The 10,075-nt window shown below is 57.2% G+C and overlaps 1 protein-coding gene across 1 annotated transcript in view; it reads right to left on the minus strand.

Annotated features, from left to right (window-relative positions):
• NADSYN1 (NAD synthetase 1) overlaps positions 1–10,075 on the minus strand; it is a 28,612-nt gene that overhangs the window by 5,602 nt on the left and 12,935 nt on the right. Inside the window, exons 8-16 of the mRNA XM_010837643.1 lie at positions 10,015–10,075; positions 9,733–9,850; positions 8,836–8,967; positions 4,522–4,596; positions 3,543–3,667; positions 2,884–2,932; positions 2,013–2,115; positions 1,401–1,569; positions 77–212 (exon numbers count right to left, since the gene is read on the minus strand). Coding sequence (XP_010835945.1) covers positions 77–212; positions 1,401–1,569; positions 2,013–2,115; positions 2,884–2,932; positions 3,543–3,667; positions 4,522–4,596; positions 8,836–8,967; positions 9,733–9,850; positions 10,015–10,075 — 968 coding nt within the window. The remainder of the gene's footprint in view (positions 1–76; positions 213–1,400; positions 1,570–2,012; positions 2,116–2,883; positions 2,933–3,542; positions 3,668–4,521; positions 4,597–8,835; positions 8,968–9,732; positions 9,851–10,014) is intronic.

Raw genomic sequence — 10,075 nt, forward strand, 5'->3', positions numbered from 1 at the left:
AGGCGGGCTGCTTGTGGACCCCCCACCGGCCGCCCCTGGGTTTCCTGCGGTCCCTGCGTGCGGACGAGGTGCGCACCTGGACGTTCTGCAGAGCCAGGTTCTCCCGGTCGCTCCCTCCGTGAACCGCAAACCGAGGGCTCGCACCCGTCACCAGGCTGAAGAGGCCCACGAGGGCCTTGACCGCTGGGTCGATGTGGAGACCGATGTGGTGGCTGGAAGGCGAACGGGCGGGCGTGCAGACAGTGAAACAAACCCATGGGGCACGGAGCTCGCCGTCTTCGAGGGCCCCGTCCAGCGGCGTTGAGGACATTCACTATGCGCCGCCACCACCTCCAGCTCCAGAGCCTTCCATCAGCCCAGAAGGAGACCCTGTGCCCGCGAGCAGTCCCTCCCCAACCCCCTCCTCTTCCAGCCCCTGGCGACCACGGACACCCTTTCTGTGTGTGTGTGTGTGCATGCGCGCTCCGTCGTGTCTGACTCTTTGTGACCCCATGGACCGTAGCCTGGACAGGCTCCTCTGTCCATGGAATTTTCCAGGCAAAAATACTGGAGTGGGTTGCCATGTCCTACTCCAGGGGATCTTCCCAACCCAGGGATCGAACCTGCATCCCTTTCGTCTCCCGCACTGGCAGGCAGGTTCATCACCACTGAGCCACCAGGAAAGCCCTAAGATTGGCCTATTCTGGACATTTCGTAGAAACGGAATCACACAGTAACTGTCCTTTGGTGTCTGGCTTCTTTCACTGAACTTAAGGCTTTCGGGTTCATGCAGGCGGTAGCCTGTGTCAGCGCTTCCTTCCTTTTCAAGGCTGAGAAGCACCCCTGTGTGCGAACAGACCACATCATTTCTCTACTCAACTGCTGATGCCATGTGAGCTGTGACTATGCTGCGTGGACACGAATGTGTGAATACTTGCTCATTTCTTTGCTTTCAATCCCTCTGGGCATCTCCCTGGGAGCAGGATTGCGGGGTGGGGGTAGCTTTTAGCTGAGCTCTGCTTACAGGATGGGCAGTTCCTTATTTTTTCTTTGGAGGCAGAACAGATGGAACGTTCTGAACGGAACCAAGTCTCCCTGAACAGAAAGACGCACCCCCCGCCTGCGTCTGGTACAGTGGCCCCCGAGGGAGGCAGAGGAGGGCGGGTGGCTGCACTCCTGGAGCGGTGAGGGGCTCTGTGCTCCCACCTGGAGTGCATCAGCCCGCTCCTGGGAAGGACTTAGGGGGAGGGGCGATCTCAGACACGGAGAAGATCTGGGGTAAAGCTGATGGGAAGCCACATCATCAGCAGTTGAGTAAACACCTCGCCTCTGGGGTGCTCAGTGACCCACAAATGGGGTCTCTGGGGGAGCTTCCCGTGGTCCCTGCCAGCCGGCCGGGCCCGACACCAGGGACCAGCTACCTTCCAATCTGCTGGGCCAGCTCTCGGGCCCTGTCACAGGTCTCCTGGGAGGAGTTCTCGCTGGCCATGTAGCAGGTGGTCAGGACGCGGCCGCAGAGCTCCCGGGGGTCCTGGGGGGTGTAGCTGGGCTGGTTCACGATGGTTCGGACATCAGCCAGCACCTCCAGATCTGAAACCCGCGGGACAGAGGGCACGTGCTGTGTGCCAGGCGCCTGCACCACCCGGTCCCTCTCTACCGCCTGGCAGTCTCGCCGGATGGCACCACAGTGCCCGTTTCTCAGCTCTGGACGCTTTGGGAATGGCCGACGTCGCCCCTCATGGTGGCAGGGTGTGAACCTGGTCTGGCCTGACCCCAGGGCCCTGTTCTTTCATCCTGGTCAGGCTGCTGACACACAGCAGCAGCAGCAGGTACCCTGTGGGCTTGACGGACTGGGCCACGAGGGCCTGAGGCCCTGGGAGGGACTTCAGCGGCCTTGCTGTGCCCAGGCCCCAGGGCTTGGGGTGATGCTGGGACGTCTCAGCATGCCCCCACCACAATGCTGGGTTGGCCCCTCTGCTCCTCCCGCAGGTTGAGCCCCCCTGGAACCTACTCGGGCCCCAGGCGTCACCTACTTCCACGCTTCACAGCCTCGCAGACCTGGTGGCACATGGAGTAGACCAGGCAGGCGGTGGCCGCGCTGTCCACCCCGCCGCTCAGGGGAAGGAAGAACCCCGCCTGGAACAGGCCAACCGGATGGCGGCGTGAGCGGAGCCTCACGCCCAGCAGTGAGCCCGGCTCCCGCAGCAAAAACGAGCGCCCACGAAGTGCTGTCGCCCAGGGGAGGAGAAGGGAGCCATGCACATTCCACAAGGTGAAGGGAGCACCACCGTGGAGGGCCCAAGGCTGAGTCTCCACCGTGACTTACAGACGCGCACAATCACACTACTAGGCAGGAAGTCTTGTAACTCGGGGTCATCAGACAGGACCCCAAAGACGGAGCCAAACCTCAGGGCGACCTTGGCCAGGGTAGCCGAGGCTCCTGACTGAGGCAGAGTCAGGACATGTTTGCATTAAGAAACACCTGTCAGGACTTCCCGGGTGACCCAGTAGTTAAGAATCTGTCATGCAATGCAAGGGACCCTGGTTCGATCCCTGGGCGGATCCATCTGCCGCAGAGCAACTAAGCCGTGTGCCCCAACTACTGAGCTCACACTCAAGCGCCCAGGAGCCGCTATGACCGCGGCCTGTGTGCCTCGAGCGCGGCTGCACGACAAGAGAAGCCGCCGCAGTGCGAAGCCCGTGCTCTCAGCCGTAGAGTAGCCCCCGCTCATGGCAACTAAAGAAAGCCCGAGTGCAGCAACAAAGACCCACCTCAGTCAAAAAGCAAATTAAATAAATAAAAACTTAAAAAAAAAAGTCACCGGCATGCCACAAAGTCAAACGCAAACCCGCCGTGGAAGGATTAAAGAGGGCTGGCTGGCCAGATCCCCCCCCATGTCTTACCTGTCGGCTGCGTCTTAAGAAGTCCCAGAGCCAGCACGCGGGTCCCAGGCTGGGGAATGGTGGGAAGCATGAGGTTGGCGAGCCGCTGCCCTGGTTCGCAGCTCACCTGGGGGCAGGTGCCCAGGTGGGTGCAGGGCCGGTGAGCGGCGCTAGCACGCTGCCCCTGGCTGCTTTCAGCCTTTCGAGGGAATGAATGCTTCTGAAGCCTCAGAGCAGCCCCAGGAGGTAGGTGCTCTCATTGGTCCCGCGGGGGAAATGGAGACACAGAAAAGCAAGCACGGTGTCTCCGTGCCCGAGGGCCCAGGGCAAGGCGGGCAGGGCTGGGCGTGGGGCCCGCGCTCTAGTTACAGTGTCGACTGCAGGCCCTGGAGACCAGGGTGCAAGGCCCCCAAGTGGCCACTTGGCGGTGCAGCAGGGGACGGAGGGAGTGTCCTGGGAAGGACAGTGTGTCCGTCGCTCAGTCCTGTCCGACTCTTTGCAACCCCGTGGACTGTAGCCCACCAGGCTCCTCTGTCCATGAGATTCTCCAGGCAAGAAGGCGTGGGTTGCCATGCCCTTCTCCAGGGGATCTTCCCGACCCCGGTCTCCCGCATTGCAGATGGATTCTTTACCATCTGCAGACCCTTCTCTACCCCTCCCCTGCACACCAACAGCCCCACCTGATCTCCTCGGCGGGACTGTGGTATTTCCACTCGATGGGCTCAGACACGGGCTCCAGCAGGTCTTCATGGCAGGAGAGGGCGAAATCCACCTTCACGCGGGGGTAGGGGCTCACCCTGCTGGCCTGGGAAGGACACTCCCTGAGGGCCTGAACCCAAACAGGCCCCCGGGATGACTGTAGGGGGGATGCTACACAGTTCAGAATCCCTACACAGCTCAGGGACCCTTCACAGCCACCAGGATGGCCAGGACACAGATGGATGTAGCACACGCTGGTGGGATGTGGGGAAGTGGAGCCCTCACACAGCGCTGGGGGGATGCGAGGCAGAGCAGTGACTGAGGACGGTCTGGCAGGACCTCCCACAATTAAACAGAGCATCACCACAGGACCAGGGCAGTCCCAGGTAGATAACAGAAGACACACAAGCATGTCCACACAGACGCCTGGCACATGCCACAGTAGCACCGACCCTCACGGCCAGAGCAGAAATGGTCCAAATGTCCCCTGGCAGGCGAATGGACGCACAGCGTGTGGGGTACCCGGGCAGTGGGGTATTACTCAGCCATACAGAGGGATGAAGAACTAACTCAGGCCTCAGCACGGATGAACCAAAACACTATCCTCAAGGAAAGAAGGCAGTTGCAAAAGGCCACATATTATACGATCCCATTTATACGAAACGTCCAGAATTGGCCAATCCATAGAGTCAGCACAGACCGTGGTTGCCAGGGGCCCTGGGGTAAGTGGACAGGGAGTGACTGACAACTCATGGGTGCAGGTTTCTTCAGGTGAAAAGAACATTCGGACACTGATGGTGGTGATGCTGCTCAACTCCACAGACACAGTAAAGACCACTGCATCTCGTGCTGAGATCAGTGAATTACAGGCTATGGGAATGACATTTCAAGGAAGCTATTGTTAAAAAAAAAGTCTCCGTCTTTGATGAGCATCCTATGCGTGTGTTTATAATCGCTTACCGCCAGGTTTCGAGATGAAATCTCCGCCCTGTAGCTTCTGATGTCCTCCAAATCCAACGTGGCAGTGAGCACTTCCTAGAGAAGGGAGTTTCCAAGAAAAATCATGATTTCCTATTTTTTTCCCTCACGCACATGTTTTCATAAGTATGCCACATTATACACAATGAGTCCCGCCTTCTAAGGCAGGGACTAGGGGCCTGGGGAGAGGGGAGCACCCATGGTGCGGCCCACCCAAAGCCCTTCCCTCTTGTCATTGCCACCAGAACGTCTACTGAATTGACACACTTGCTGATAAGACACAACAAATGTCTGCTGGGAGCTTTTGAGCAAGCTTCTTAAAAAGACACAGGGAGAGCAAGGGCCCTCTTTCTGCCTTTGAATGTGGTTGTATGAAGATGGGATGGCTGGAGCTGCTGCAGCCGTCCTGTGACCATGAGGCAACTGACACTGACGCCTACACAGAGGAAGGCCCAGCTGGAGAGTGAAAAAGGGATGCAGCCAGAGCCCCGGCAATCATCACACAAAGGTCGCAGCCCAGATGTGCTGCATGTGTTCTAGGACACGACGCTTCATTTGCCTTTGAGTCCAGATGAGATGGAGGTTCTGCCACGTGCAACCAATAGCAGAAAATAGAAAAGTTTTAATTCAGAGATACGACTCCTTTCTTTATGAAAAGAATCCTAAGCAGATCATACCACTAGGCTATCGTCTCATACGTGCAGGTGCAGGACAGCAGGAACTACCTCTGAGGGGGACCCGGTGTGGCCGGGCGTCTGCTCCTGCTGCCGGCCATGGGCAGCCGTCTATGACAACACCGAGCCTAACCCAAGATAGAAACGTCTGTGAGGAGACAGAGAACAAAGAACTCCCACTCCACTCATTCTTCTGTCATTTCCCAAGTACTGGTCAGCGAAGCCACCAGGCTGCTCCTGACAAAGCCACAGAAATTGGAAAGACCCCAGAGGAGTGAGTCCTTCCTGAGAGGAAGGCCCCAGTCCACTTTTCCTGGAAGTAGGTTAGCTTCACACAAAGGCGGGATCGAGGCCATGAGAAGCATGTGCCCTCGAGAAGGTCCACAGACCAAAGAGGTGGCAGAACTGAAGGGCACTGCCCCCACCCCAAGGCAGTGATGCCACCTCCATCAGGAACAGTCAAATCAGAGAACTCTGGCTCAAGGGCCCCCCGGGGGGGTGTGGGGCAACGGCGCCCAGGTTATGGCGTGGCAAACAATCACCTGGGTGCTTGCTGAAATGGGGGCTCCTGGGGGGCCTGGAACCTGCAGCCACCTGCACACCTGCTCATCCAGGTGCAGGTGGTCCCCAAAACTCACTCCAGTCTCCCGGCACCAAGGGCCTGCAGCCCGGATGTCTGGCCGAGAGTCCTGGCCAAGTGGGCCTGCACCGAGGCATGTCCGGAGCAGACAAGCGCTGGCCATCTGCATGGACTTCATCTTCGCCTCCAGAGGCCTTCTGTCTTAATCAAGGTTACTGCTGAACAGCAGGAGGCCTCTGGGACCCTGCCACCTGGAAGGCAAGGTCTGGGGACCATGTTCATTCCCACCAGGAAGGCAGGACCAGGGTCCCCATGGTCTGGGGACCGTCTGCAGGGAGGTGGCTTCTTCCAGCTGCACACTGCCAAACCCTGGGCTTCGCTCTGAGCAAGAAATACCATGAATTCGTTCCAAGGTTCCTTTCCTCAGTCCATTCTGAAACCGAAGTTTGATTTCATAACCGCCTCTTTGCTGACAACCTCGGTGAGACTGCTCAAGTACGTGAAACGGTGAAGTCACAGACATCGCATCAGAGGGCTCCGGAGAAATTCTTATTCAGAGACACCCGCTTGTCTTGCTCTGGCAGAGAAAGCCCCAGAAACCCTTTTTTTCTCCTGCTACTACCTGCTTCTGTGAACAAGCATTTCCAACACTTGTTTCCAAAAACCCCGAAAAGACAAGATGAGAGATACCGTGAGAAGCCTGTACTGGCCGCCTGAACCCAGTCACAGCGGCTCTTTCTGGCAGAACCGAAAGTTACTTTGTGTTGCGTTTGCAGATTTGGAGTCGATTCCCATTTGGGGCCAATAACAGTCATTTTCTTTATTGGAGGCTTAAAAAACTTTCGAGAGCCACACAGTTCTCTTTGCTGTTGTTCAGTCACCAAGTTGTGTCTGACTCTTTGCGATCCCATGGACTGCAGCACGCCATGCTTCCATGTCCTTCACCATCTCCCGGAATTTGCTCAAACTCAGGTCCATTGTGTCGGTGATGCTATCTAACCATATCATCTTCTGTCGTCCCCTTCTCCTCCTGCCCTCAATCTTTCCCAGCATCAGGGTCTTTTCCAATGAGTTGGCTCTTCACATCAGGTGGCCAAAATAGCTTCAGCTTCAGCTTCAGTCTTTCCAACGAATACTCAGGGTTGATTTCCTTTAGGATTGACTTGTTTAATCTCCTTGCTGTCCAAGGGACTCTCAAGAATCTTCTCCAGCACCACAATTTGAAAGCATCAATTCTTTGGCACTCAGCCTTCCTTATGGTCCAGCTCTCACTATGACCCATCTGTCTTGGGTGGCCCTGCATGGCATGGTTCATAGCTTCATTGAGTTATGGAAGCCCCTCCACCATGACAAGGCTGTGATCCATGAAGGGGACACAATTCTTTACAAGGACCTTTTCATCTTGTCTCATTCTCTCTGTGAAGGAAACTAACATCCAATCACATGGGAAGGCTCTACACCCATGTTAATATGTGTCTTTAGAAGCAGACGGCTGTGGTTTTCATACTTGTGGCCCCAGTGAAGTCATGATCCCATGGGGGGACGTGTCCCCCATCCCCCGGGCTGGTCATCAGTTCAGTGAGACCAGAGGAGCCCCCAGAATGGGGCCTCCCCACCGAGGAGGGCGGGGTAGGTCTCCAGTCCTGCTTCCGGAACGAGGGGCAGTCGGGGGAGGCAGGGCCCACAGCTAGCATGTGTTGCCGTGTTGTTGCTATTCAGCCGCTCAGTCGTGTCTGACTCTTTGTGACCCCGTGGACTGCAGCACACCAGGCCTTCCTGTCCTTCACCATCTCCCGGAGCTTGCTAAAACTCATGTTCATTGAGTCGGTGATGCCATCCAACCATCTCATCCTCTGTCATCCCCTTCTCTACCTGCCTTCAATCCCTCCCAGCATCAGGGTCTTTTCCAATGAGTTGGCTCTTTGCATCAGGTGGCCAAAGGATTGGAGCTTCAGCTTCAGTATCAGTCCTTCCAATGAATATTCAGGACTGATTTCCTTTAGGATGGACTGGTTGGATCTCTTTGCAGTCCAGGGACTCTCAAGAGTCTTCTCCAACACTACAGTTAGAAAGCATCATTCCTCGGCCCTCAACTTTCTTTATAGTCCAACTCTCACACTCATACATGACCACAGGAAAAACCATAGCTTTGACTAGGTGGAACTTTGTGGGCAAAGCGATGTCTCTGCTTTTTAATAAGCTGTCTAGGTTGGTCATAGCTTTTCTTCCAAGGAGCAAGCATCTTTTAATTTCATGGCTTCACTCACCATCTGCAGTGAATTTGAAGCCCCCAAAATAAATTCTCTCACTGTTTCCATTTCTTCCCCTTCTATTTGTGATGAAGTGATGGGACCGGATGCCATGATCTTAGTTTTCTGAATATTGAGTTTTAAGCCAACCTTTTCACTCTCCTCTTTCACTTCCATCAACAGGCTCCTTAGTTCCTCTTTGTTTGCTGCCATAAGGGTGGTGTCATCTGCGTATCTGAGGTTATTGATATTTCTCCCGGCAATCTTGATTCCAGCTTGTGTTGCCTTGACCTCTGGGGAAAACCCTCCAAGGGCCCACCTGCAAGGCTCTTCCCTGCTCTGCTCCTCCCAAATGACCCCCTTATTGCTGGACAACGTGCAGTGTCTGCTTATTCCTGAGACCAGCTCCAGCTCCCCACGAGCCATGGGATTCTTCCCACAAGCCCATCCCATTTTCCCTGGAGCCAGGGGCCACCCACCCTTTGGTCACTACCAAGCCCCCTCCTTCCGCAGCTCCGGGGCCCTCCTTCAGCTCCTGCAGCCTCGCGGGGACCTCCAGGGCATGCAGGGCTGATACCCCGCCGTGAATCCATCCATCCGGTGCGCTGTGTGGGGGTGTCCCCATAACCTCGGGGTAGGAAACCCTCACCCCACCAAGGAGGTGAAGAGGAAGCAATCAAAACCAGCAGGATCCCTCCCAGGGAGGGCACATCCAGTCCTGGGTTACGGGGAGAGCAGAGAACACAGGCTCTGAATGAGAGACCCTCCCGCCATTGCTCGGGCTGGCTCGTACCACATCATCCAGAGAGAACTGGGACCCCTGGGCAAAGATGCTGCCGTTCATGGCTATGAGAGCACAGCCGTCGTAGTACAGCCGGTCCCCATCGCAGCCCTTCTGATTGGCCAGCAAGTAGATCCCGCCGTTCTGGAAAACACAGTGGACAGCAGTGGTCAGCTCTGATCCATCACCTACCTACACCCTCTGCTGGCCCAAACATAAGAAGCTTCAGGCCTCCAGCCCTGCAACTCTGCTGTACTAATAGTCAGTGCCCCAGCTCCAGCCAATAAAACACACGCCTCCAGGGAAGGCCCCGCAGCTATGACGCCCTCGGCCTCGCGAGGCAGCAGGCATCACACAGAGCGTCTACTCTCACCCCCAACAACCCTCCAAGGCAGGCGCTGCCACCTGCCCCAGAAGGGAGGAGAGACAGAACTTTGGAGAAGACAACTCCCTGGATTAGGAAGCTGAGATTCTGCCCCCGGAAAGAGCAGACACGGCCCCTGGGGTCATGCTGCCCACAAAAGCGGCAGACTCGTGGGCATTCCCCGTGCCTGGCTGTGGTGCAACGGGGTCCTGATTCCCGGTCACTTGTCCTGAGACCACTGTGACGGCTGAGAGCCCCGGAGCTGCACGGCTGGGGTGTGAGGCCAGGGGCCACTTGACGGTCACATGCTGGGTGCCCTGCTCCAGAGAGCGGAGGTGGCAACAGTGTCCGCCTCACAGGGTGCTTCCTGCCATTAAATGAGGTCATGGATGTGGGGCCTGGGAGAGGGAGCCACAGGGCCGGTCGGCCATGGAGGGACCCAGGAGGAGCGCCGAGCAGCCTCATGCTCAGGCCTTGCCCTGCGCTGGGTGCCGAGTCCCACATGCATGAGACAGACACACGCCAGCGTCCCCGCCGCCGCCTACCTTGGTGGTAGCCATGGTCACCAGGTCCACCCGGGCGTGGGCTTTGCGCAGCACGTGATGGCTACCCGAGGCGTTGGTGAAGATCTCCACGCCGTCCAGGCCCATGTCCACGTGTGGGCTGCGGGAGGAGGGGTCGGAGAGAAGAGACTCGTGTCCCCAGCCCGCCCACCCAGCCCCGCAGCTCCTGGGGTGTCTTCCCTGCCCTGGGCTGAGATGCAAGATGGCTGCAAACCCCCAGCCCCCCAGGCCCCGCAAGGATGGGGATCAGGGGGCAGGGCTGACCTGTGGGGCGTCCAGAGCTCCTCACAGACCTCACTCCCGATACAGGTGTCCCATGTGGCGA

The sequence above is a fragment of the Bison bison genome, unplaced genomic scaffold (assembly GCF_000754665.1).
Source record: "Bison bison bison isolate TAMUID 2011002044 unplaced genomic scaffold, Bison_UMD1.0 scf7180017864080, whole genome shotgun sequence".
In the NCBI taxonomy this organism is placed as follows: Eukaryota; Metazoa; Chordata; class Mammalia; order Artiodactyla; family Bovidae; genus Bison; species Bison bison.